Source organism: Eubalaena glacialis, chromosome 19, assembly GCF_028564815.1.
Source record: "Eubalaena glacialis isolate mEubGla1 chromosome 19, mEubGla1.1.hap2.+ XY, whole genome shotgun sequence".
Classification (NCBI taxonomy): domain Eukaryota; kingdom Metazoa; phylum Chordata; class Mammalia; order Artiodactyla; family Balaenidae; genus Eubalaena; species Eubalaena glacialis.
Genome location: NC_083734.1, coordinates 49,133,347 through 49,161,302, shown reverse-complemented (window position 1 = coordinate 49,161,302; position 27,956 = coordinate 49,133,347). Strand labels below are relative to the sequence as shown.

The 27,956-nt window shown below is 51.0% G+C and overlaps 1 protein-coding gene across 1 annotated transcript in view; it reads left to right on the top strand.

Moving 5' to 3' along the window:
- ERN1 (endoplasmic reticulum to nucleus signaling 1) overlaps nt 1–16,315 on the top strand; it is an 82,271-nt gene extending 65,956 nt beyond the window's left edge. The window contains exons 12-22 of the mRNA XM_061175718.1: nt 1,576–1,767; nt 3,780–4,050; nt 4,832–4,922; nt 5,190–5,379; nt 6,213–6,312; nt 6,545–6,744; nt 10,138–10,285; nt 11,341–11,468; nt 12,978–13,101; nt 13,541–13,608; nt 14,126–16,315. Of these exons, the coding sequence (XP_061031701.1) occupies nt 1,576–1,767; nt 3,780–4,050; nt 4,832–4,922; nt 5,190–5,379; nt 6,213–6,312; nt 6,545–6,744; nt 10,138–10,285; nt 11,341–11,468; nt 12,978–13,101; nt 13,541–13,608; nt 14,126–14,335 (1,722 nt within the window). The 3' untranslated portion in view covers nt 14,336–16,315. The remainder of the gene's footprint in view (nt 1–1,575; nt 1,768–3,779; nt 4,051–4,831; nt 4,923–5,189; nt 5,380–6,212; nt 6,313–6,544; nt 6,745–10,137; nt 10,286–11,340; nt 11,469–12,977; nt 13,102–13,540; nt 13,609–14,125) is intronic.
- The last annotated feature ends 11,641 nt before the right edge of the window (nt 16,316–27,956 follow it).

Genomic DNA, 27,956 nt, shown 5'->3' with positions numbered 1-27,956 from the left:
AGATGAGATGCTCTGCAGCCCCACAGAACTCCAGCTCTGTCTCATCTGCTGGTGTCCTCGCCGGAAACTGGGGGCAGGGAGCCCATTGCTTTGCCCAGGTGGGCAGCCTTCTGGGGCACGAAGCAGGTGGGGAGGCTGGAGGGTGGCTGTGCAGGAGGGTGGGAGTGGGAGCCGGGCTGGGGGTCCGACCATTCGGGCTTGGCGGCTCCTGCAGCCCTGCCGTGGGGGGCTCGTGCCTGAGAAGGGGCCGTGGGCAGGGTCAGAGGAGGAGGGGAGCGGCTGGCTGATGTGAGGGCTGTGATGGCGTCAGACTCACGTTAGAGATTTAGATTTTATCCAGAGAGAAAGGAGAAGAAAATCACATGGATGTTTAAGATTCCAGGGTGCTCTGAGTTGTCCCTCGTCTCTGGAGGGAGCCAGGTTGGAGATAGCATTGGCGCCCTAAAATCTTGATCTGATTTTGATCTGATTAAAGCCAAGCATATTTATTATTGAACACTTAGAAAATAAAAGTGTAAAGAAGAAAATTAAGCAATACCCTTAACCTAACACCCAGAGATGGCTGTAGTTGAGATTTTCCTGTTTAATCGTTTAATTTTGAACAAAGAATCCTTTAAAAGTCCATGAAAATACTCTGAGGTGCGTTTATCTGGTAAAAAGACTAACTTTTTAAAACAAACACACGTGAGCAAATATAACTAAATGAGTGTTGTCTCTGGTCACGTGCTCAGCAAACATTGCTCAGCTGCCACCAGCCACAGGCCCCCGCGCACCGTGGGAGGGTCTGCGGGAGGGGGAGGCAGGGCACCGCGTTAGTCTGGGGGGTGAGAACTGTGAGCGTGTGGGATGCCAAGGAGGCTGTGTGTCCATTTCACCAGGCAAATGATAATGGCACACCTGGAACAGTAGATGTTTGAGAACAAATCAATGCATTTTTCTTGACGTCCTAGAGATTCTGAGGCGCTTCGGCAGAAGCTCCACTTAATCTGAGTTAATTTTGGGCTCTAACAGAGGGTTCTCATGCTTTTTAAAAACTTTGAAAAATAGTGGACTGTTTGAATACGTGATTTTGTGTTTGGAGTTGCACTGAAAGTTTACAAGCAACATAAGAAAGCAGCTTTATTACTTTATAGCTGTGTGTGTGTGTGTGTGTGCGGTTTTCCTTTTTAATGTGAAATGCCGTTACCAAATTGACTACCAACCTTCCGCCAGACTTGTTACCTATGATTTCAGAGTCCCCCCAAACATCAAATCTACCATGAAAGGATGTTTTTGCCTTTAATAAGGATTTTCAAAAGAATATAGGATCTGAAGGCACTTTCAAAAGTGTTTCTCTAAAAACCGTTTTTGAGTAATGATACTATCACTGCAAGAGTGCATAGCCTCTCAAGGCAGTTGCTTTGAAAAAGGCAACAATTATCTGGTTTTGTGGTCTTTGGGTGGGCTTTAAAAAAATCCAGCATGTTTCACAGCATAGTCATTCCTCGTAAATAGTCATTGCCTCTTTTTGTTGTTTGGCTCATTTATATCCGACTAGAAATTTTGCAGTGATGTCGCCACTCTCTCCCATGCAAGGTTATCGACCTGGTTGACCAGACTTCAGAAAACGCACCTACCACAGTTTCTCCAGATGTGGAAGAGAAGTTCGCTCATGCCCCCGCCAGGCCCGAGGCCCCCGTGGACTCCATGCTCAAGGACGTGGCCACCATCATCCTGAGCACCTTCCTGCTCATTGGCTGGGTGGCCTTCATCATCACCTACCCCCTGGTAAAGCTCCACCCCTTCCCTTTCCCCTCCCACGTGCTTCTGAACCTTTGCCCATCACCCGATGTTAGTGAGGTCCAGACAAAGGCGGCAAACAAGCAAATACATTTCTTTTCCCACTTAAAAGTCAACATTGGCTTATCTTCAAAAACATTGTAATTAAAGAGACACTCACTTCTCAGGAAAGGACAATTTTGTACCTACATCTTATAGTTTGACTGTAAAAACTGATTTGGAAACCTTGCTTGCAAATCATTTTAAAAACTGTATTTTCTTTTTTTAAGACTACACATAATACATGAAAATCTGGTAAACTTTCCTCCCTTAAAAACTGTCTGTTTAGGGACTTCCCTGGCAGTCTAGTGGTTAAGACTTTGCCTTCCAGTGAGGGGGGTGAGGGTTTGATCCATGGTCAGGGAGCTAAGATCCCACATGCCTCACAGCCAAAAAACCAAAACATAAAACAAAAACAATATAGTAACAAATTCAATAAAGACTTTAAAAATGGTCCACATTAAAAAAAAAAAAAAGAAACCTGCCTGTTAGAGATATCAGATAAAGTGAGAAAGGTGGCACGGTTATTCCTTCGACTTTCTAGTTGGAAATAAGTGGCTAAAATTACATAGTTGAGTAGGTTGTGGGTTGGATAAAATATTCTGGAGGAATATTCTTTCTTTCTTTGTTTTTTTGGCCTCACCACACAGCTAACAGTATCTTAGTTCCCCGACCAGGGATTGAACCTGGGCCCTCGGCAGTGAGAGCACAGAGTCCTAACCACTGCACCGCCAGGGAATTCCCTGGATAAATATTCTTTCATCAAGATGCGTGGAGCATTGAAACCTTACCACCTTAGAACACAAGTGCTCCAAAAGCTCACATCCCCGTGGAGGAATGAGATGACAGGCCCTTTATGGCACTTTCCATTTGTCAAAATGTATCCACCTGCATTGTTTCGTTTTTTTTTTAACCTCACCCAGTTCTTATCTATCCCCTACCCACAAATAAAGAAACTTGATTCTGGGAAGTTAAATAACTTTCCCAAGGTAACTCAGCTAGTAGATGGAATTTCCAGGATTGCAACCCAAGTTGAAAGAAAGAGAGCGAGATCTCTAGACAACTCCCAGGGGGGTGTTGGCTACACACCCATCCCTGCAGTCACCTTCCCACGCATGGGGTAGTAATTAATAATCACAGGTCGCTGCCACTTCAAACTATGATGGAATGAATTGTACAGACTAAATGAGAAGAGTGTGGGGTGTGGGGAAGGCAGCACGATGAAATGGGAGTGGGACCTCGGCCAGGCTCCCTGTGTTTCAGCCCCGCTCTGCCACATCCTGGCTGTGCAGCTGTGGGCAGATGGCCAGGTGGCCCCGAGCCCCAGTGGTGTCCCTGCCTCTGCACTGCTGGTGATCTGTGCACCAACCTCTGTCACGTGCACGGCCATGGTAGACAGCAAGCCTGGGTCTTCCCTGTGTCCACCACGCTCTCAGCCACCTGGTACCCATTCTTCCTGTTTGGTTTCACTCTTGCAACAATTCCCAGACTTTTGTGGATTTTTTTTTTTTTTTTTTTTCTGGCCACACCGTGGGGCATGCGGGGTCTTAGTTCCCCAACCAGGGGTTGAACCTGCACCCTCGGCAGTGAGAGCGTGGAGTCCTAACCACTGGACCGCCAGGGAATTCCCCCAGACTTTCATAAAAGTCCCAGAGTTGTAGAGTTGACTGGAACCCCCTCCATCTGGCCCAGCCCTCCACCTCCAGTGGAATCCCTCCTCTGCTGCCCCTGCAGGGCCCCCCCAGTTGGGGGATGGGCTGTACTGGGAAGTCTAACTGGCAGGAAAGGCTCCAATCGCTGACCGCGTTCCGCCCCCCGCGGCCTTCTCACTGGTCTCGTCCTGCCCCGCGGGGTCACCTCAAGTGTCCCCTCTTCCTCCGCCGCAGGAGCCTGCCCCGTCCCACCCGCTTGCGCGCTGGGCGCGCGGCTGCACTAGCCCGGGTGTGGGTTTCTCTTCCCAGAGCAGACGTCAGCAGCGGCAGCTCCAGCACCAGCAGTTTCAGAAGGAACTGGAGAAGATCCAGCTCCTGCAGCAGCAGCAGCTGCCCTTCCACCCACCTGGAGACGTCGCGGCTCAGGACGCCGAGCTCCTGGACTCGTGCGGCCAGTACTCGGAGAGCTCGGCCACCAGCAGCCCCAGCACGTCCCCCAGAGTCTCCAACCACTCGCTCCACTCCAGCGGCTCCGCCTCCAAGGCCGCCACCAGCCCCTTCCCGGAGCAGGATGACGAGGGTAAAGCGAGCTGCCGTTTTGGTGCCGCCTTCTCTTTCGTTGGAGCACGACCCGAGGACCTTTTAAAGCCCCATGCCCTTCCTGGGGGTCTCCAGGGGATTATGAAGTGCTGTTCCCAAGGGTTCACCGAGGTCTCACCCCCCCCTCCCTCCCACTCCGGGAGCTGGGCTTCTGCCCCGTCCCGAGGCCTCTCCCCTGCAGAGGGAGCCACCGTGGCCCTCCCTCCATCTTGCTGCACAAAGGGCTGAGAGTCGCTGCTGACCAGAGGTGCACTGGCCCTCTGGTTCGAGAGCATCCCTGAGGCCGGCCAGTGGCCACGTGTAAAGGTGCAGCTGTTGATCCGCTTTCATCCGGGAGGTGGGCTCAGGCCGGCGGTCAGGGCCAGTATTCTGCGGGGATCGATGCAGGACCAGTGCAGGAGACCTCCGAGGCCTGAGTCTCAGGCTGGACACTCTGGTACTGGTCTCTCCATCGCACGCGCCCCCCGACACTACCTGTGTGTTTCCGGTGCAGACCTTTGGGTGGGTCTGTAGAGAAGCCCTGTCTTCAGGCTTCTGTCCTCACGGCAATGAAAGTAAAAGCTGGGACAGAGGGCAGGGGCGGGCGAGGAGGCGGCCCTGGGCGTGACTGGGGAGTGGGCCCAGCAGCTCCTGCTCGCCAGGGCCCCAGGGGCGTAAAACCTCTGAATCCTCATCCCTCAGTCAGAGCTCAGGAAGCTTGTAGCCACTCTAACCTCAAGGCTGTTTAGGTTATGTTTGTCCTTTTTTCTTTTCTGTCCCAGATGAGGAAACCAGCATGGTGATGGTTGGGAAAATCTCATTCTGTCCGAAGGACGTCCTGGGCCACGGAGCCGAGGGCACAATTGTGTACCGGTGAGTGGCCTGGAGAGCCCTGAGCCTTCACCACCTCACGTGCAAGCTCCCGTCGGCTCCAGGGGCACAGTGGGGTCATCGCAGTGACCAGATGGAAGAGTTCCCCACAGAGGGAAGTGATGGCCGCGGGGCCGCTGGGTGGTTGGTCAGGGCCCCCCGGGCTGTGAGGCCTTCGAGGCAGCCGCTGCGTCAGGTGGAAGGAGTCCCGCAGGCCCAGGGTTCTCCTGGCGTTTCCACAGCCAACCCCGCTCGCTCCTCGTCCCGCAGTGGCATGTTTGACAACCGCGACGTGGCCGTCAAGAGGATCCTCCCCGAGTGTTTTAGTTTCGCAGACCGTGAGGTCCAGCTGCTGCGAGAGTCGGACGAGCACCCAAACGTGATCCGTTACTTCTGCACCGAGAGGGACCGGCAGTTCCAGTACATCGCCATCGAGCTGTGCGCGGCCACCCTGCAGGAGGTGGGTGGCCCCAGGTCACCGACGGCTCTGCCAGCGCCACCCATGGCTCCCTTCTCCCGGCAGCTCGGGCGCAGTTTTAGGGACTGGCAGTTTATTTCTTTTTTAAATTTCTTTTTAGTAACTTTATTGAGGTTACAATACAACGTATTCGTTTTAAATGTACGGTTTGATGCATGCTGACAAGGGTATGTACCCATTTTAACCATCAACAGTGGAAATGTAGAGCACTTTCCTCTCCCCAGATTTAGTTGTGTGGTCCCCTCGGCTGCCTGGGGCAGTCTGTGGTTGCACTTGGTACCTCTCTCCCTCTTGGCCTCCAGGAAACCTGGTCGGTCCTTCCTCCCATCGCCAGTCAGGGCTGGTGTGGGCTAGGAGGATGCTAGTTGATGACTTGAGTCATTAAGATCATCCGTTGAACCCCTTTTGCTCAGTTTCCAGGCTGTGCAACTATTTCAGTATCATTTGGCTTCATTGCAGGCTTACCTGTATGAGGCAATGAACTTGGGTTTCTTACCCTCTCATCATCTCATTATAAACTAGTAAGCTGGAGCTTTGTTAGTTTGCTTGTTTAAGTCAGTCTTTCAGGGGAAAAGAAAGTCTGCTGGAAAATAAGGATTTGAACGGAGAATACTGTCAGTAAAACTTCCCATTTCTTTGTTAAGATATGATCAAAGAAAACGAGCTGACCCAATACCAAATGTTAATTAAAGCAAAAACCTTCGGGCCGAATTTTTCTAAACAAAATTGAATCACTTAAAAAAAGAGAGAAGGTATGCTGAGGAGCCAGGTCCTGAGGGCCCTGTGCCGTGACCCGGCCTTCATGTCTCTTGCAGTACGTTGAACAGAAGGACTTTGCCCACCTCGGCCTGGAGCCCATCACCTTGCTGCAGCAGACCACCTCGGGCCTGGCCCACCTGCACTCCCTCAACATCGGTGAGAAGCCTCCCCTTGTCAGGCGGGGTGACAGCTTGCTCAGGCGGGCCTTGCCTCTGTCGAAGCTCTTTGCTGCCTCACGGGGTCCCTGTTGCTGAAGAAAGAGAGGACTTAACACATGTGAGAGCCAGAACCTTTACAGGCAGCAGCGGGTCTGTTGAGAATCTGAGGAGGGCGCGTCCCCATCGGGGAAGGAGCCCAAGCGCGGGACTAACCTGGAGTTCTGTGTTAGTTCACAGAGACCTGAAGCCACACAACATCCTGCTCTCCATGCCCAGCGCACACGGCAGGATCAAGGCCATGATCTCCGACTTCGGCCTCTGTAAGAAGCTGGCAGTGGGCAGGCACAGCTTCAGCCGCCGCTCAGGGGTGCCCGGCACAGAAGGCTGGATCGCCCCGGAGATGCTGAGCGAAGACTGCAAGGAGAACCCCGTGAGTGTAGGCGTGGCTCTGTGAAAACTGCGGAAGCAGCCTCTTGTTCCTTGGGGAGTCGGAGCCTCCAGGCCCAGGGGGGCGGGCTGGAGCGCTCGCTGCTGCAGGGGGACATTTCTGTAGCGAAGAGCTTCTCCCCCAGCAGCACTCTGCTGGCACTCTAACACTGTCTCCTGTCCAGAGGAATGAAAGGGGTGAATGTAGGCAGTTGTCTGTTTTTTTACCTCCCTACTCTTCCAATCCTTTCCCCCCCCTATTTTGGGCAACTGGAAAATCAGGACTTGCGTAAGGTGAGCAAACTTGCAGTTTTCATTCTTTTTTAATTTGTTTTTGTTTTTCCAGCTTTCTGTTTTGAGAATTTTTAGGCATACAGAAAATCGAGAGCAGTGAATACCTCTGTACCTCTACCTAGATTCAACATTCGTCTGTATTTTTCGCTTTCTGTCTGTTCCTGCAACCATTCGAATATGAGTGGCAGGCCTCCCAGCCCTTTACCTTAAATACTTCAGCACATGTCTCCCAAGGACGGGTACATTCTACCTCCTAACCACCTCCCCATGCTCACACCTCAGCCATTAATACTGTTTCCACTGATACCTAGTATTCAATCCATATTCAGGTTTCCCCAGTTGTTCACCAAATGTCTCTTATAGAGCTGGTTTCTGTAAACCAGGACCCAATTAGGTGTGTTTGTTACATTGCACTTGATTCTGTCTCCTTTCATCAACACAGTTCTCCCAGCTTTCTTGTCCCACGACGGTGGCTCTTTGCAGAGTCGGGGCACTTCTCTGTAGAATGCCTCACTCGGGATTCACTCACTCATTTCCTCTTGGTGGTATTTAACTTGTCTGTTCCTTGTATTCCTGTGAACTAGACATAGGTCTAAGGGCTTGACTAGATGCAAGTTAAGTGTTTTTGGTAAGAACAGTCCCAGTCGGGTTGTACCATTACTGCATCCCTAATGGTGATGCCGAGTTGAAGCAGCTGATGCAGGTGGTGACACTGGCATCTCCCCTTTGTTAGGACTGTGTGGGGCGATACTCTGGCAGAGTGTGAATATCCCATTATCAACAGTCACTCACCTGATGGTTCAGCATCCATTGGCGATCCTTGCCTGAATCACTGCATTCAGTAGAAATTCTACGTTTATTAGCTGACATTTTTCTGTAAGGAAGAACTTTATTTATATTCCTTTTCTCTCTCTCTCTCTCTCTGGACTCATGGATTTAAAGAAATAGCAGTATAATCCATTATAGTCCTTATTTATTTTTGTTTGTTTTTGGTTTTGTTCCTATTCCTTTTGATACTCAAATTGTTCCAGTTTGGCCAACAGGAGCCCCTTCACTCTGGCTTCTGCATCCTTTTGCTGAGAGCCCAGTCGTGTTTGAGCACCTTGCTTTCTAGCCCAGCAAGACATTGGAGAATTATCTGGCGCTCCCCGATCAGACCTGGATGGGATCAGCCATCCTAAAATAGATTAGATTCAGTGGAGCCTCTTATCCTACTCACTGGGGACCGCAGCTGGTCAGTTAATCAAAAAGGTCAGTTACGATGAAGAATCGTAAGGAAATACATACGCACCTTAAACATTTTATTTTAACTTAAAGTAAGTAATGTGACTCTTTAAGGAAGTCTTTGATGTAAGATGAGATCTTTTTTTGACTTGGGTCCAACTGAATGGAGTTGCTCGTTTCCTCTCTTGCATGAAGCACACTCACATGCCTTCTGTGACCTCTAGATCGAGACTCAGACATTTCAGACACCTCCTAAGCGATTTGAAAGCAGAATCCTAGCTTTCAGCTATTTATGTCCCGTCTCTTACAGTTGAGTCTCCCACATCTAATTCCACAGCAGTTTTTGTAGCAACTCCCTCGCATTAAGTCTTTCCAAAGATTCAGCTTACCTCAAACTTGGCGGCCCGTGTATTTTGTCAGCTTACAGAGTATTTAAACTACAAGGACAAGTGGCAGAAATGAGTTTGGGAAAGAACATAACTGAGCCTAGAGATGAGCCCATAGAGTTGGGGGCAGAGGGGCCCAGCATGCGGGACGCAAGCCCCCAGGGGGCAGCATGAGTGGTGAGGATGCTGGGGAGTCAGGCAGCATGGGCTGCAGAAAATGGAAAACGGGGAGCATTAACGACACAGTCAGTAGGTGAGAAGTGGCCACCAGGTGAGCGCTTCAGTGGTGGTGGACTTGTTCCTCCTGTCCTGAATCTGTCACCCACCTAAGGAACATTCTGGTGAAGTAGAACAAAGATGACTGGGCTCGGGAATAAGACCTGCATCTTGTCCTGGTTTGTCGCTATCCAGCAGTGACCCTGGGCTTGTCATTGAGCCTTTCTGTCTGTGTCTTCATCTGGGGATGGTGACATTTGCTCTGTTCACCTCACAGGGCTCTTGTGAAGGGTGGGTTTTCTCCAGTGAGGAAGGTGACGAGCTCCTGGCTTTCTCTCGCTAGAGCCTCACGTTGTCTGGTGGAGAATCCGAGTGGTGGGGCCTGACGTGAGGGACCCAAGCCGTGCTCGGGAGCCACCCCAGTGTTACACCCCATGTAGACAAGCTAGACATCATACACGCACATTTCATCTGTAGGCATGGAATGGTTTCACGGGATAAGTGAGACGTGTTATTAGATAACATCAAAGTGAGCTCACTGAAAACTTGTTAAATAATCTTTTTCTGGGACTGTTTTTGAACCAAAAACTCTTTTTTTTGTTTTTTTTTTTTTGGCCACGCCACGTGGCTTGCGGGATCTTAGTTCCCTGACCAGGGATCAAACCCGCGCCCTCGGCAGTGAAAGTGCGGAGTCCTAACCACTGGACCACCAGGGTATTCCCACCAAAAACTGTTTTTATTTCGTTTATTAACCCAGTGTTAAGACCTGTCATATGTGGGCACCTTGCAAGTCCCAGGGGGTACAACAGGGAAGCGAATGCACAGAAATCCCCGCCCACGAGGAGTTCCGTGCTGGTTGGGTGAAGAATAACTAGCAGCAAGGAGAGAGCGTCCTGTGGGCCGAACACTGGTTTGAGCCACCGTTTTCACGCTTAATGTGTGCATCTAATCTTCACAACAGCCCCATGGGGTCATCCTCATTTCATGGTCACAGATGCTGAGGCGCAGAGCGACCAAGGGGCTTCCGAGGGCCAGTGGCAGAGCCAGCAGGCATCCCAGGCATTGGCTCCAGAGCGCAGTTCTCCACTGGGACCTCCAGCACTCGTGTGGCACCTGCAGGGTGCCCAGCACTGCTCTGAGGCCATCAGAACCGTCAGCCGGTTCTCCCAAGGCACCTTCTAGGTGGAAGAATCAGCAACAACACCCCCTTCCTCTGCTGCTGAGTTAGAATGAGAATTCTCCCCTGAAGGCCTCTGATGCCCCGAGTTTCTTTTCAGACCTACACGGTGGACATCTTCTCTGCGGGCTGCGTCTTTTACTACGTGATATCTGAGGGCAGCCACCCTTTTGGCAAGTCCCTGCAGCGGCAGGCCAACATCCTCCTGGGCGCCTGCAGCCTGGACTGCCTGCACCCTGAGAAGCACGGTGAGCAGGCCGCAGGGCTGGGGGGCCTCGGGAGCGGCCCCTGCGGGCGGCGGTGGGACCGGCTCTGACTCCCCAGAGGCCCTTCTTTCCAGCTGCTCGCCCTGTGGGCCTCAGTGAACTGACGACTGGGTCCAGAGCTGGTGGAGGGCTGGGTAGGGTGTCCTCGAAGCGCCACCTTCTAAAGCCAAGCAGCTCCCAGGTTCCTTCAGGTCACACGATGACCTGTGTGACCTGGGTAAGGCCCCCTTGGGGGACCTCTGTTTTCCAGCTTGTGACTCGTGAGGGTTAAATAATCTGAGGTCCCTTCCTGCCCTGACGTTTGGGGAGACGGAAAGGCCATGCTGCATACACTGGGCTCTTGTGTGTGGGCCAGTGGTCAGCGCGTGCGGCCTGGGCTGAGGACAGATGGGCTGGGTCCTCGCTCTCCAGGCACGCAGGTGACAAGTCTTTCTGCCTGACTTCAGGGTTTCCCGCATTATAATTGGCCTGTGACACCCCACTGTTGCCTTTTGAAAAAATTTAAACTATCTTACTGTTTTGCTCATGGATTAATTTTCCTTATTCCCTGGAGACAAAACAGATGAGCATAAAGGCCCAGAATCCCATTATACAGTGATGAATGATGGCTGCTCATACCTTTGTATGTATTATTCTGATCATCTGTCTAGACGTGTATGCATATTTTTATAAAAATGGTGTTAAATAGTGCATAGTATTTTGCAGCACGCTCGTTTTTAAACTTCATCTTGACTCTCTCTGCGTCCGTCCGCATTTCAGCCAGCACGTCATCCTGGTGGCCCACAGTCCAGTGCGTGGAGGCACAATGGTGTCACCCGAGCCTCTGATATCGAGTATTTCCAATCACTCTTTTTCACTAACCGCGCGGGGAGGACTCTCCTTAGCTGAAGTCTCGTGCAAGCTCTTATGTTATTGGATTGAGTTCCTGTCAGTAGGACCTTGAGTCACAGGGCATGCAGACTGTCAGGGTTTTGGGTATTTGCTTGTGGCTTTAGGCTGGTAATAACGAGTCGCATGTTTATTTTCCTCCTTTGTAGAAGACGTTATTGCCCGGGAGTTAATAGAGAAGATGATTGCAATGGATCCTCAGAAGCGCCCGTCAGCGAAGCATGTGCTGAAACACCCGTTCTTCTGGAGCCTAGAAAAGCAGCTCCAGTTCTTCCAGGTGGAGACATTTGTTTTCTTTATCAAAAATCTTCATGTAACCTTTCCAGTTTTTTTTTCCCAGAAACTACAGCAAAGGCCAAAGAATAAAACAAATGACCCCATAATTCCATAACCGAGAGATAACCACAGTTGACATTTTAATATATTTTCTTCATACGGGCAGACCGGGTTTGGCTCCAGACCACCCTGATAAAGCAAATATCTCAATAAAGTGAGTCACATGAACTTTTTGGTTTCCCGGTGCATATAAGAGTTCATGTTTACACTATACTGTACTCTAAGTGTGCGATAACATTACGTCTGAGCTCAGGTGTCTTCCAGGGACCTTCAAACTAGCCAGGTCACTTTGTTGTGTGTGTTTTTTTTTTTTAAACGTTATTAACATTTTTTGATTAATGTCCTTTTTATTTATTTATTTATTTATTTGGCTGTGCCAGGTCTTAGTTGTGGCACGCGGGTTCCCTAGTCTCAGCATGTGGGTTCTTTAGTTGCGGCATGTGAACTCTTAGTTGCGGCATGCATGTGGGATCTAGTTCCCCGACCAGGGATCGAAGCCGGGCCTCCTGCATTGGGAGCACAGAGCCTTAGCCACTGGACCACCAGGGAAGTCCCTAGCCAGGTCACTTTGATGATGACAAGATGTAGAGCAGGAATGAAGCTCACACAAAGGGACCTTCACCCCACCAGGGTTAGGATGTAAACTCTCAGTATCTCCAAGCCACGTGTCTTGCGAACACCCCCGGCTTCCGTCCGCGTCACTAGCTGTACCGACTTTGCGGCTTAGCACCGTGTGCCCCCCGTGTACCCGAGATGACCGTCAATCCCCCCCCAAGGCTTTCTTCCCGCAACTACAAGTTAGACGGTCATCTTCTGACTGACTGACTTCATCTTCGTCAAAGAAAGAAAAGACTATGGGCCCCATGAGGCTGCTTGGTGGACCTGTCTCACTGGCGGGGGCTCAGAGAGGCCCGTGCTCAGGTGCATACCTCGGAACCCGCGCAGGATTTAGATCCAGGGCCGGGGCCTCCAGAGCCCACACTCCTGTCACCAGCTTTTCTCCTCTGAAAGAAGTCTTGGCTTCATCTGTCTTTCCTAATTGTTTGAATGAGGAGTGACAACCCTGCCTCAGTCATGTCTCTGAGCATGTCCTGTTCCAGTGGGTACACAAAAGTCACAGGATGCGAATCAAAATGGACCTTGTTTTTTTTGGTTCATCGATGAATACGGATTGCACACGTGGCCCCGTGTGGCATGTATGTGTGAAACACGGGCGAGGCACCGCGGGTCTGAGGTGGAGATGGTCCATGTGGGCCTCTCCTCAGCGAGTGGCAGACGGGGCTGCTCCTGGGGAAGAGGTGATGGACAGGGGAGAAGGCAGGATGCTTGCTGCCCGGCTCTGGGCTGAGGCTCGGGCAGGGGTGGCCGTCCCGGCACTCAGAGTGTCCGTCCTCTGGCTCTCAGAGCCTCTGCACACTGACTGTTCCCCATTGCCCTGTCTCCCTCCCAGGACGTGAGTGACCGGATAGAGAAGGAGTCCCTAGACGGCCTGATCGTGAAGCAGCTGGAGCGCGGCGGGCGGGCTGTGGTGAAGATGGACTGGAGGGAGAATATCACTGTCCCCCTGCAGACAGGTGACCTCGCGGCGCCCCCGGGGTCAGTGTTGGTGGAAGCGGTTCAGAAGCAGCAGCTGTTTCTGAGAAGCAGACTTGGAAACGGCAACTCCGGGCCGTTTGGGGCTCCAAATACCGCTTCTGGGATTGAGGCTTCCTGTGGTTTGGATACAGGTCGCACCGTTGCTCTTGACGTGTGTCCCAGTTGTCTCTCAGAGTGACAGGTCAGTGACAGGTGTCATGCTCTCGGCGATCATTTCTGATCGCAGGTGAGAAAGGGAGGTGGAATTCAGACTAACACTGCCGCCCTGGGGTTCAATCTGGAGAAACGCTCCTGTCAGCGACAAGAATGGAGTTAGGTCATGATTTGGTCTGATTGCTTGATCCCCAGGAGCCCCAGGAATTGTTTTCTTTCGAAATCTGTTTGTCTGTTACATTGCCTTCCTTGTTTTTTGCCTAGATCTGCGTAAATTCAGAACCTATAAAGGTGGCTCTGTCCGAGATCTCCTCCGGGCCATGAGAAATAAGGTGAGGGCTATGAGCACACGGCGGGCCGGGCGGGGCCGCGGCGCAGCCCCCCTACTCATATCTCTTCTCTGGGGGTCCTCCAGCCCCCCTGGATGAGGACCTCACAGAGGCTGGGAGGCCTTGGCTACACAGGAAACACTAGAGGCTGCTTCTTCCCCTGCATGAACTTTCTCTCCAGGGAGGGTGAGGCGGGGACACAGGTCACAGTGCAGCCTCTGCTAGAAGCGGGCTCCTTGGTGCTACATCCTTTGCTGACTTGTTCGGTGCCTGGATCTGCACCGATAAACTCCTTCCAATGGGGCCCTTCCCGCCCGGGGCTGGCCCCGTCCTCCCTGTGCCGGCCTCGCTGGGCTCCGAGGCCTCCCCCGAGGGCGGGGAAGCGGCACCAGGAGCGGGAGGGTGGTTCCTTTACCCCGCCTAACGGTCAGTCTTCCTTGAGCGAGGGTCTTGCCCGGGTCCCGCGGGCTCCTCTCTGCTGACCGTGGGTCTGTGTCCCCCACCACCGTCCCATCTACAGAAGCACCACTACCGGGAACTGCCCGAGGAGGTGCGGGAGACGCTGGGCCCCCTCCCCGACGGCTTCGTGCGCTACTTCACCTCGCGCTTCCCCCACCTCCTCTCCCACACCTACCGGGCCATGGAGCTGTGCCGCCACGAGAGGCCCTTCCAGCCCTACTACCACGAGCCCCTCGAGCCCCGGCCCCCAGTGACTCCAGACGCCCTCTGAGCCAGGCGGCCTCCGTGCCGGTGGCCCCGCTGGGACCGAGGGCCGGATCTCTACAAGCCACAGCCTGGCGTCTCCTGCTGAGCAGGGAGACCAGGCTCCAAAGCCAAGTGCCTCGAGCTGCCTGCTCTGCAGCCAGCAGGGGAGGATGCTGACCCCGGGAAGTGGGAGACGTGACCCCGCCCCCCCTCCGACCCACGAGGGAGCTGGGAAGACATTGGCCGTGAAAACTTGACCATCGGGGGACGGCTGCGAAGGAAGGCCATTCCCAGAGGCAGAGAGGAACACCCTCTGCCTTCTGCTGGATGAACTCGCTTCAGACTCGCGTTTCTTTTAAAACTTCCTGTGAGATGCCAGTCTGTGGGCCTTTAAGGAAGAGAGCTGAGGGAACCCTCAGTGGTGCCTACGTGCTGGGACCGGGAGCATCTCTCTCTTGGACCAGCCGGGCCGAGGTGCACTAAGTGCAGCCTCTGCTAGAAGCAGGGCTCCGGAGGAGAGGGTGCCCAGGAGGAGGAGGACCTTCAGAGGGCATCACCCCCAGGGATCGGAGATGCCTCACTGATCACAGACGCGCCCACAGGTTCCCATCACTGTAACCAGTGTTTCCTCGGGGGTGGTGAGAGCCTTGAGGGTGGGGACGCGGTGTGGGGAGAGGCCAGCCTGGAACTCTGGAAGGTGAGTCTGTGTCTGCGGGTCTCTCAGAAACAAAGAGGCTGCTGCGTTCTGAGACAGCTGTGGCCCAGGGCACCGGTGGCCTGAATGGTGGCCTTTGGTGGAGTCGTGCCCTGGGGCGCTTGGGGATGTTTAGGAGCATTTGGGGGCAAGAGGTGATAAGTCCCCTGGCCTTGAAGGAAAGCAGCTCCGACCCAGGCAGGGACAGGCCTTTGGGACCAGAGGGGAGCAGGCCAGGTGGGACACTCACGGCCCCCCGGGGAGAGCCCTGGCCAGCAGGTAGGCAATGAGGCTGCTCTGTCCCTGGGGCCGGCAGGACGGGCCAGGGGTTAGAGGGCCAAGGCCAGGGTCACCACACACTTTGTGGGCAGGCTTTTATGTTTCTCTTGGCAGATTTTAATAACTTTATATTTTGATCATACTGTAGAATGCTACATTAGCGTGAGCTAAACTTAACTTGAAGCTTGTGAGGAAGTAATGCAAGATATAGAATACATCTTCTATTTTGTAAGGTACCCAAAGTCCCATCCCCTCCAGAAACAGTGTTCATATGTAGAACATTCTCTAATACTGACGAGTAAAACGTTATAGCAACACTGTATACATGTTTGAAAATAATATTCTCTAAATTATGTCAATACCGTGGGGTTTTTTCCCCCTAAAATTAATATAATTTTTAACTTTAGTTTTAGTCAAAAATTCCTCTGTCTTTTCTCTACCGAGAGCCTTAGAGGTTAAGCGCAATCAGGGTACCATGTAAGGAAGCGTTTTACGTGTACTTTCTCCAGCCAGGGGAATGGATCGTTGCAGTTCGGTCCTAGTGACTCACTAGGTGAGTGACTCACTCACCCAGAGACTCCACTCAGGAGGAAGAATGTTACTTTCTAGTTTTACTAACTGACAGAGAAATCGCTGTTTCTTCTCCTTGTAAGACATTTTCTGGCGGTGGATTCGAATGAGGGCCACTCATCAAAAGTGCTTATTCTGCCTTCAGAGAGTTCAGTTCCCTTCCTTTCCTCATGCCTAACGTCACTTTTTTTTCTTTTCTCCTTTAATATTATCCTGCATCTTTAAACCTCATCAGTTACCTCATTTAGACCTGGGAGCCCCGGCATCCTTGGTCAGCATCGTGGTGTCTTGTACCACGCTGCCCGTTTTTCACAGCCGGACGGTTTTCTTCTCCCCGCTCTGATGCTCCTGGGCCAGCCCCCTCCCGCGCTGTTCTGTGGCGGCTCTGCAGGTCGCTTTGCCGCCGGGCCTGATGGTGAGACAGTACGAGGTGGAGAAGATGCCACGAGCGATTTAAAGGACCGTCAGCTTCCTGTGTTGGGGGCAGTGGTGGTGGGGGGGGGGTGGTTGGCGAGGCAGCTGCCTTGCCTTGTGGTCGCTGCTGAATGTTCTCTCTGGGGAGTAGCCAGGTCATTCTCAGCAGCCCAGGGTTTATGTCATCTCTCTGTTTTGGCCCAGCTTGCCTCCAGGACAGCTCTTTTTTAAATTCCTTTTCTGCTTGCAATACTAGTTTTTTAACCACCCAACTTTCTCAAACTCATTTATTCAATGTATTTTATTTGAGCACTTACTATATGAGCTGGGCTGGATATCGCATGCTAGGGACACAGGTGAACAAAATAGGCCAAACCTCGGCTTTCATACGAGCCAGTGATAGAGAGACGGCAGTGAGTAAATATCAGTGCTGCGAAGAAGATGCGGGCGTGGGGAAGGGCGTGCATTTGGGGTTTTCAGCCATCAGATCCGGGGTCAGATTGCCCTCTGTCCATCTTCTCTCCGTCACCTTCGGGAACCCAGTCACCCGTCAGTCCTCCAGGTGGCTTGAAAAGGTCTCTTGTGGGCACCATCTGGTTTATCCCATCCTGGTCTCTAGAATTCTGGTTTCCTGTTGTGCTCAGCACAGCGGGAAGGCGTCTTTCTTTCTCGAAAAGAGGGCTCTGCAGCCTGCCGCGTGTCCTGTCACTGCTGAGCTGTTTGATCTTTAGTACGATTCTTGGAAGGCTGTTTGACTTTTTACAAGTACACCATCTTCATCTTTAAGACAGAATTTATTCGCGTCTGTTAGGGATCCCAAGGACACCATAATCTATTTAAATCTTGTGTTGACCCTGGTATTGAATCTGTCTTTGGCACACCTGCCAGAATTCTCATGTTGCTTACTGAGTCCTTTTAACTTCAATTTTTAGAGCGCTCCACCTGTCACTGGGCACCAGAGCGTCTGCACTCTTGGGAATCATTGGTGTTACATGATAAGTCACTGAACCACCTGGTGGCTGATGTATAAAATCCCAGATGTAAAGGTCCCCTCCCATCTCCCCCTCACTCAGTGCAAGAGTCGTCATAGGCTCTTCCCAGGGAGACATTATTCCGACCCATTACATGTATTTCAGTGGAAGAGCCACAGGTTAGCGGGTCCAGCAAAGTGTTTCCTTCCCACCAACTGGAGAAGAAAGGTCCTTATCAGAGCTCGCCCTGATCCTTTGGGGGAGGTTTTGTGTGAACGCGATTCATTTATCACCGCAGCGAAAGAGATGAACTGGTGGTTGATCTGACCTCGAAGGTGTGGGGGGCCTTTGGGTTGCAGGGCTTTGTCCTCTTGGCCACTTTCTTCTCTGAAGTTGGACTGTGGCCAGGCTTGGATTTCCCAGGGCTGTTCTCACTGTGCGTCTCTGTTCATCGGATCCTCAGCCTTGAAGTCCTCCAGGAAGGTGGGCTTGTTCCGTTTTCACCGCCTTCTGTGCAGGAAGACAGAGCACAGCACACCCGTAAGGAGCCTCTTTAAATTCTGTTTAGCTTTCTCTCTGCTCATTTAGCTTCTGAAATCCCTCTTCCTCGTATTTTCCAGTGTTTCTTTTCCTTGGCCACCCTTCACCATCCTGGAGTAGTTGTTTCCGTTGACTGTGGTCTGGCGCGTTGGCCTTGCCTGGAAGAAAGTCCCCAGGTATCCTGTACAGATGAGCCAGAATTCCGCCTTCCAGTGTTGGGCCCGTTATCCTTTAAACCAAAGTGTCTACTCTTCCTGTACTTGGTTTTCTTTATGAAACAGTGATTTCCACGAGTAACAGGTCCTGATTTTTTTTATCGGCGCTTAAATCCTCTCTGTATTCATTGGAAAACCACAAAGACAGCATCTGCGACGAGCCTCCCCCCTAGAGCAGCCTTAACCAACACTTCCAGCCAAAGTCCCCACCCCACTCGCCTCACCCCGTGCTCTTGAGTGTCTGGCGGGTACAGTATTCCTTTTCAGTGTCCCAGAAGCTGTGACGGGGGAGTCCCCGCTTTACCTAGAAAGCATTACCAGTCAACTCTGCAGCATTCGCAGATGCAAACCTTATGTAGTGTTCTTTTATGCAATGACCTATTTATTTAACCTATTTATATTTATTTAATTTTTACTCTGAAGTGTATCCAGTGACAATTGCACTTGCTTAAAGCACATCAGATTTGCTTTGGACAACACCCCTGACCATTTTAAAACTGGAAAAGGAAAAGTTATACTGTATCCTTCCACAGGATGGACGCCTTATAGTAGTTTTGTCATTAAAGGATAAATAATTTGGTTGGGGTAAAAATGTTAATTTTTAAGTGATTTTTTTTTTTTTTTAATTCTGTGCCATTGTGTCTTCTCTGTGGACAGTTAATTGTTTGATGGGTCTGTGTTAATTGTGTGATACAATCCTCTGTGGAACCTAAAATCCTCTTTTTAGCTTAATATTTTATAAACTGCCAGATTGTACAATTTTTATGTGTATTTTTAAAGCTTGATGATGTGAGGGTATCTAAGTTAAACGGCCTATTTTTGTACCTCCTGTACAGTTTTATAATTCTGCTGATTGATAATGGCACCTTATGTTGAGCCAACCACAAATAAAAGTAGTTTTAGATTTGAAAGCCAGCTCCATCTTCTTAAAGACTTGACCACCACTCTCAGACCAGGGGGTCGTTCTTGGCTGTCTTCCTGGGTAGGAGTCTGGCTGGTGAAGCGGGAGCAATGGGCTTAGCGGGTGGGAGGATGGACGGGAGGGGTGTATTTGTTTACTTGCTGGTGTTCATGGCAGGGTCCGGGGGCTGGAGAGTCCTCCTTCGTTTCTGTGGGCAAAGCTTCCTTGAAACACTGCAGGAAGTCTCCCAAAGTATTGATTTGGGCTGAATTCCAGGAAGGTGGCCATGTTGGGACAGACATGCCTCCTGATGAGGCAGGGTTTGGGGCAGGTGTAAATAGGTTATAGGACCAGGAAATCCACAAGGGGAAAAACACCAGGGAGGTAACTCAGCCAACACAGCTACAGGAAAGCCACGACCTGTGCGTGTCAGAAGCACATAAGACATCCGCCCAGACGCCAAGGAATGAGCTCAGCAGCCAGTCTGTTGGATTTTAGGGTCCTGCCAACATGCTTTCACCTTCTCTTACCCCATCCGCTCTGGTGAAGTCAGAGGAGGCTCTGCTTTCTCTTGCACCACCAGGAAGGGGCTGCTCACAGGAGGACCCTGAGGGCCCACCGGCCCCAGGACGGCGTAGCAGGGGCTCTGCGTGGAGGCTGGCTGCCTCTGCTCTGCCAACCAGCATCCCATCCCCCCACTCCCCACCCCCACCCCCGCCCAGTGGGGACCAGGAGTGCACCTGAGAGCCATGGACACACCCTCTGTCCGAAGCGCTGGTCCTTGGATGCAGCCAAATCCAAGGGCGCACGCGGGGCTTCAGGACCCTGTTGGCACCTGCTGGCTGCTTCCTGTTGCTGGATGGCAGCAGAGACAGCTCTTGGGTTCCCCGCAGAGCTATTAAGCCAGGGCTGGGATCGTGTCCTGGACTGGCTAGTAGCAGCACCCTCAGCTGCCCCTGAGAACAGGGAGAGGTGCGGGCCCTCAGGAGGGAGGCCAGCAGGTGGTCAGGCCAGGGCCACAGTCTCAGGGCACTGAGGTAGGGTGTGTCGCTTTCATGCTGAGTCAGCGTAGGGCTGGGAAGAGGATTTTTTTTCTGAGTGTTTTTGTTATTAAATATATGTGCAGATATACCCAACTGTATTCCATCAGTGAATGCACCTATTTGTACTATCTTTCTGTGTTTGTCCCATCTCTCTCATGTGTGCTAGACCCATGCCTTAGCTTCACGAGACCGTAACAGCCAACATCACAGCCCAGCCTGCTTGCCCTTCCCGCAGGGCTGGGCACTGCACTGGGGCGTCTGTGCCCCAGTGGCTGGTGGGCCTCATTCCTCTCTCCCTGCAGACCAGTATTTCCCCAAGATCAAGAACATTTAAATGAAATTAGAGCATTCTTTAACACCATACACAAAAACAAGCTCAAAATGGATTAAAGATCTAAGTGTAAGGCCAGATACTGTAAAACTCATAGAGGAAAACGTAGGCAGAACACTCTCTTGACATAAGTCACAGCAATATCTTTTTCAATCCATCTCCCAGAGTAATGGAAATAAAAACAAAAATAAACAAATGGGACCTAATGAAACTGAAAAGCTTTTGCCCAGCAAAGGAAACCATAAACAAAACGAAAAGACAACCCACAGAATGGGAGAAAACATTCACAAATGATGCGACCGACAAGGGATTAGTCTCCAAAATTTACAAACAGCTCATGCGGCTTAACATCATCAAAACAAAGAACATTTAACATCCTTCACTTTGGTGAGAGACTGCCTAGACCCTTTGCCAAGGCCAAAAATCAGGTCATGAGCCCGTGTCTGGGCCAATGAACTGTGGGCAGAGGAGCAGGGCTGGTGAGACCATGGCAGCCCCTGGGGCTCCCGGGGGAAGTTTCCTGAAACAGGAGGGGCAGGGCGGGCAAGAGAGCAACTGTGTAAATAAACTTGGCCTCTTGAGAGGGCTGGCAGGTGAGCCCAATAAGTAATCTTCCCTGCCCCCTCCTCCCTGAGCCTCTCCAAATCCACCTTCCCCTGCCCAGCCTGCCTCAGTGATTTGGATGAAGCCACAGAAATACGCTCAGCAAGATTGCTAGCAGGCAACGCAAAGCTAGAAAGAGTAACTAATCACCAAGACGATACGTGACCCAATTAGGCGTCCAGAAGATATCGGGAAACCGGAATGCTGAGCCCAAACAAAGGTGATGGGAAATCCATCAGGCCTTGACATTGATGATGGGGCTGGAGGTGGAGGGCAGGGCCGTGAGGGGCCTGGAAACTGTTGGGGACATTTTTTTTTTTTTTTAAGATTTTTTTGATGTGGATCATTTTTAAAGTCTTTTTTGAATTTGTTAGAGTATTGCTTCTGGGTTGTCTTGTTTTTTTTTTTTTAATGTTTTCGTTTTTTGGCCCCGAGGCATGTGGGATCTTAGTTTCCCTGCCAGAGATGGAACCCGCACCCCCTGCATTGGAAGGCGAAGTCTTAACCTCTGGACCGACAGGGAAGTCCCCGTCACAGACATTTGAAGACACAGGAGTTTGGCCTAGAGAGATGTGGGGGCAGCTGGTGGGCGCTCGGATGTCTGTCGTGTGATGAGGAGCAGGCTTTGCCGTCTTGCTCCAGAGGGTCTGAGCTGGAAGAGGGGGAGCAGGGTCCCCAACAGCAGATCCCGGCTCCAGGAGGGAGGGCTGCCTAACAGCTTGAGCTGCCCAGCAGGGCCAAAGGAGGATTGCAAGTGAGCGAGTGGAGGAATCCAACAGGGGAAGGGCCTCACCCTGAACAGACGAGGGGAATTCTTCTTTGGGTCAGAGGTTGAACTCGGGTCCCTTCCAAATAAGCATCTGTGCCTGAGGCCCACCCCTCCCTGTTATGAGTTCCTGGAAAAGGGCTGCCCAGTGGATGTGAATCACAGGAAGTGGAGAGGGGAGGCTCCCAGCAAGAACTGTTCACGATGGGGTGGGGTGGGGAGGCCATGCTCCAGGATTCTCCAGGGGCGTCCCCTGCTCCAGACTAGGTGCACTGAGAGGTGGCTGGTACCAGGTGAGAGAACCAAGGCCCACAGCTGACGCATCGAGGACAATTTCCCAAAGTTTGTAACTTAAGAATACTAGTTCCAAGGGAGATTAAACTTAGAAAAAAAGGGCTCAATGACCAAATAAGTTCAGGAAATGCTGAATTAAATAAAGATTCCCTATTCACTGTAATACCATTCGGAGGCCTTTCACATGCTAACAGGATATTCTCCTAGAGGGGATATACCCTTATCTCCAATTTTTGCCTTTAATTAAAAAGAAAAGAAAAGAAAAGAAGGAGGGGTGTTTGGAGTGGCAGAAATAATGCTATATTTTCATCAGATCTTATTTTCCTCTTTCCGGATACCCAGGAAGACAGCAGTCCCAGCCTCCCTTGAAGTTAGGTTAGGGCATGTGACTAATTCCGGCCACTGGTCCATTTAAGAGCCGGCACGACACTCCAGTGCTCTCCATTCGACTCAGTGATGGGCCATCGTGGAGGCACAAAACGGAAGCCACGTGAATCACAGAGTCACCTGACTCAGAACAGACTTCTCATCAGCGAAACAAGAAACCCTCGCGCTCGGCCACGGAAATGTCTGGGTTCACCACCGCGGCTGAGCTGAGCCCTCCTGACTCAGACAGTAGGTACAGGTCCAGGGAAAAGGCCACTACATATGCCCGGGAAATGTGAGGCCGATGCTGGACTGTCTGCCTTTAGCAGGATCGGAAGCTGGTGCTCTCAGACCACGCAAGGGCGTGGAGAAGAGGGATTCTCTACCTGCTGCTCTGACCTTCCCCACCAACAAATACCGTGTTTGGCCTTGATGGTTACCTGGACTGGCTTACCTGGATGGTTACCGTGCTGGGGCGACACCTGATGCGATGTAGGCTGAATGCAACTAGGGAAGGTGCGTGGGGCAGGGAATAGCGCATCCCCCACTGCCCTCCCTTGGCACAAGCTGCAGGGTTTGTGGTGGTCTTTTCCCAGGGGCTGGGATGGCCAGGTTGGAATGGAGGGGGTGGAGGGTGAAGATGGAGAGGAGATGCCTTCTCCTCAACACCCAGAACAATCTTAGGGGGAGCGAAGGGGGGACAAAGGGTGAGAAGGTGGGTAACTTACACTCGGCCCTGCGAAGCGTGGAGTTCAGGTCTGACCTCCATTCTGGGAGGCTCAGAAGCCCACCTTCTTTCTCTCGTGCTGCAGAGGAAAGAAACAGGAAAAACACAATAAAACCGCAATGCTGAAAAACACAATAAAACCACAGCTGTTTCTTAGCAAAGCTGCTCTCCCTTTGCAGCCTGTGAGCCGTGGTTTGTCACTCCAGGTGGCTGGTGGCTGTCACGGGCTGGGAGGGCAGGCAGAGAGTGGAGAAAGTGTTGGTTGAAAAGGAAGCCCTCTTATGTTGGATTTGCTGTAACCAGATTGACAAAGCCCAGTGCTGTTTTTCAATTGTTCAAAACATTTTTAGCTAAGCTGGTGGTTTTCAAACTTTGACGGTATCAGAGCCATGGTCTGAGGAACTTGGTAAACATACACATGCCCAAGCCCTATCCTGCTTCAACAAACCAGGGCCTCTGCATTCTTTAACCTCCTGGTGATGCTTATTATAGAAGGAAGTTTCACAAGATGATCATCATTAATGCTGTGGTGTGTCTTCACCTGTTAAAAATGAATATACATCAGTTTTAAAATTCCAATTTGAATGATATTGGATATACTTTTTAAAAAAATCCTGGTTTCCACAAGCCAGTGCCGGGGACTGAGAGGTAGCTGGTCATCCAGTTCCACGGCGGGGTGAGTTGTCTTACTGCAGCAGGGGCGGAGTGATGGCTCATCTGGTTTGAAAGAATGAGGCCGAGGCCTCAGTCAGGGACCCTCAGGACCCACCCCCAGCCCCCTGCCGTGTCAGCGGAGTGTGATCCATGGAAACCTTTGCGATGGTCTCCTGATGCTTGTTTGCACTGAAGTCTGGGTGCGGGGCATGAGGGGAGCCCTTTTAACCTAAAGGCTTGTGTGCTTCCCCTAAGAAAAACATGCTTCTGTATTTTTTAAACAGTCGTCTCCCCTCCGTTTTTATTTTCTGGAACTTTTAACAGTAGAATGTTGGGACTCTGGGTTTAACCCTCCATGTCACTTATCTTTTATTTCTTATATTCCATTTGTTGATTTTTGTTCCTCTTGGAAATTTTCCTGGCCTTATTTTCCAAGTTTTCTGTGACGCTTTTGTTAGTTTCAACAGTCCTTTTTTTTTTTTTTTTTTTTTTAATGGCCCCGCAGATTGCGGGATCTTCTTTCCCCGACCAGGGATTGAACCCAGGGCCATGGCAGTGAAAGCACGGAGTCCTAACCACTGGACAGCCAGGGAAATCCCTCAGCCATCTTTTTTTTTTTTAATAAGATTTTTTATCTATTTATTTATTTATTTGTTTTTGGCTGCGTTGGGTCTTTGTTGCTGCGTGCGGGCTTTCTCTAGTCGCGGTGAGCGGGGGCTACTCTTCGTTGCAGTCCAAGGGCTTCTCATTGCGGTGGCTTCTCTTGTCGCAGAGCACGGGCTCTAGGCACACGGGCTTCAGTAGTTGTGGCACGCAGGCTCAGTAGTTGTGGCTCGTGGGCTCTAGAGCGCGGGCTCAGTAGTTGTGGCACGCGGGCTTAGGTGCTCTGCGGCATGTGGGATCTTCCCTGACCAGGGCTCGAACCCGTGTCCCCTGCATTGGCAGGCGGATTCTTAACCACTGCGCGACCAGGGAAGTCCCTCAGCAATCATTTCTAATCTCCAAGGGTTCTTGATCCCTGTCTCTTTCTTACGGGGAAATTAGTATTTGAGGAAACCAAATAGACTTTTTTAAAAAGTGTTTTTCAGTTCCCTGTATTATCTCTGTATCCTTTGAGATCATTTTTGTTTATCTTGATCTTTCCCAAGTTGCAGATTTTCTTAAATGTCTGGTGATCCTTGATAGGTTACACACACTTAAAAATGAGGCCATGAAAAGGTGATTGAGGCCCCATGTTGGTGGGTAGAGCTTGTCAACTGATGAGCTCTGTTTTTAGGTAACCATATGGGAACCCTTAAATGCCAGCTTGCAGAGGTCTTTGCTCTGGGGTTCTTAAGTGTCTTTGGAGAAGAATCTTCTGATCGTTGGCCTCGGGATTGGCTAGTGCTGTCTGCCTCTCTACATCAGGGGTAGGGAGGAAGGGTCAAATGTTCTATGAACCAACTTCTAGTTAAATCCAGTTCCCATATGTCACTCCCAACCTCCACCCTCCTTCCCTGAGTCTCCAAGTTGAAGCCTCTCTCTGGCTCCGTTGGGTAAATTTGCCCTCCTTAGCTACATCTCACTCATGCATAACTGTAGGTGGAGGCAACCTTGGCTAGAGCTGCAGCCTGCAGAGGAAACCTTGTCTGTTTGGGGATGGGGGATACCGTGTGGGCACAGCAGGTGCAAAGAGGGGACACTGGGGGTGTAGATGGGAGACTGGTTGGCCTTGGGGTCCAGACTGATGGAGGGAGACAGGGATGTGGTCAGAGAAGATTCTGGAGATGAAGAATATGGAGGGAAGCAGTATTGCATGGTGACAAAGTAAGATGTGACTGAAGGGGTGGGTAGTAGGATGGAGGTAAAGACTTGTAGTTGAGGAACGGAGCAGATGTTGGCGCTCAGGTGGGCCTTCTGGTAGACACAGTGGTTGCCCAGGGTGACAGCAGGAGTCAGGGGTGGGGGAGGTAGGGGGAAACAGGAAGAGCCAAAGTCCTCCATGAACCCCAGGTAGGAGGAACGGCTATGAACTCCAGGTAGGGGAAATGGCCTTGAGATGCAGAGCTGCCACATGAGGGAGGGCTTGCTTCCAGAACGCTGAAGCCATGAGGGGCCAGCCAGTACCCAATGCCCACCCAGCCCCGAGATACGAGGAATGGGGCAAGAGGCATCCTCACAGGGGGGCCTGGCTCCAGTCAGGGCAAGAAAACAAAGGGAGGGTCTGTGCAGGGGTGAGGGATGTGGGCAAATTTCTCTCCAGTAAAACACGTTTCAGGGGGCAAACGGGGAGACTTTGAGGGAAGGGGAGCACTGATCTGGAAATGGGTGAAAGCTCAGGAGCTGGTGGGAATCCAGCAGCTTATACCTCAGGCTGAGGAGGCCCAGGACTCTGCAGGTGGGTGGATTAACTCGCCCTCCGGTTCTGATTGGATCATTCTGGGAAGTGGCTCAGAAGCCCCAGGAGGTTGCTGGGCCCTTGATTTCACCAATGACTGAAGCCCTTTTATTTACAAGAGGAACTGAGGCGGTTCTCTGTTGTTGTGACAGAACCTGATCGTGGCTGGGTGGCCTCATTACAGCTGCAGAGCTTGCCCAGAGCTGGGGGAAAGGGAGGCCAGGTTCAAGCCTCTGAACTAGCCCAACAAGGTCCCATTGCTGCCACTGGGCCCAGACCCCGTGGCTGTCACCTCTGACCCTGGACACATGCTCTAATGGTTAAAAACCATAAACACCTGGTAATATCTAATTGATTTTTTTTAACTAAAAATTTTTTAACTGAAGTATAGTTGATTTACAATATCTTTTTTGTTTCAGGTGTACATCACAGTGATTCAGTTTTATATATATACGTATATATTTGTATATATACATATTTATGTATATATACATATATATATATTCTTTTTCAGATTCTTTTCCCTAATAGGTTATTACAAAATATTGACTATAGTTCCCTGTGCTCTAATTGATTTTTTAAAAGTGATCTTTGACTATACTCAAATATTTCTTGAGCTAATACTCAGTCCCCAAAAGAAAACAGCCTCACAGTAAAAAAAACAAGAGTATGTCTCTTGGATTTTTGCCTTTGCTCTCTCTAACAAGCCAGGAGCTGTCTTGGGCATATTTCCTAAGGAAAGGGTTCAGTTTCCCATCTGAGTTCCTAGTAAAGCATCTCAGTTTATTCTCCCCCTTGTAGTTAAGGTTAAAGGAAGAAAAGGGCAGCTGGCTACCCTGACATCCCTGCTTTCCAGAGAGAAGGTTCTCTCCCTTCTATGAGAGACCCTCTCAGGCTTGCCCTCCCTCAGCTCTTTGGCTGTGTGATGTTTATGGGTAAACTTGCTGCATCTACATAGATCACCCCCTTTAAAAATATTCTCTCAGGATCCCAGCTTATTTCAGACTTCCTTGTGATTGTAGAGGAATATCACCTACAGCTGACCTAATGGTCAGACATTTTAGACTGGGTGGCAGGACACTTGCTCACTGTGGGCACTAGATGGCGTCATGTGCAGTCACTGTTCCTCCTGGGACCCCAGCATCTTAGTTCAGCAGGTCACCTGCCACGGCTACTGGCTCCTCCTCCCCACTCTGCAGGGTAGCTACCCATGAGAGGGTGCTGGGGTCCAAAACGAAGACCAGAGGGCCTGGCTTTATAAACAACTCAAGTCCTTCGTGAGCCAGTAGGTTTCTAAGTAATACATATTCACAAACTTTTCTCACTCGAGGACTAAACATAACCTGTATAACATAACATCATATGTCGGGCCCCTCCCTGTATGGGGGTGGTCTTGGGGTCTGACACTCTGTAGACCCATGCAGTGGTCAAGCCACGTACTAGGCTGTCCTTGAGCATAGCCTATAAGGACAGAGAAAAGTACGTGTCCAGGCACCAGCTGTAACAACCACCACAATCTTGGTTGAGTGCTCACCATGTGCCAGGCTCTGAGTCAATGTTTTGTAAATCATTATAAAAGCCTTTGAAGGGGGCTGTGAGGTGGGCGAGAGGGCCTTAGAGCTTGGTTGTGAGATCCCAATGGCCTGGACTTGAATCTCTTGCTGCTGCATGCCTACTCAATTACCATGCATAGTATGCATACATAATAAGCACGACCCCATTTTACAGATGAGCAAACTGAAGCTCAGAGAAGTTAAGCAACTTGCCCAAGGTCACACAGCCAGCAATGGGCTGAGCAGAGATTCAGGCACAGTTCCTTGTAACTCCACTCTGCTAGACTGGCCCCGCAACCTCCGTCATTCAGTCTACAGGCCAGTGAGCCTACAGCCTGCTCTAGGAAG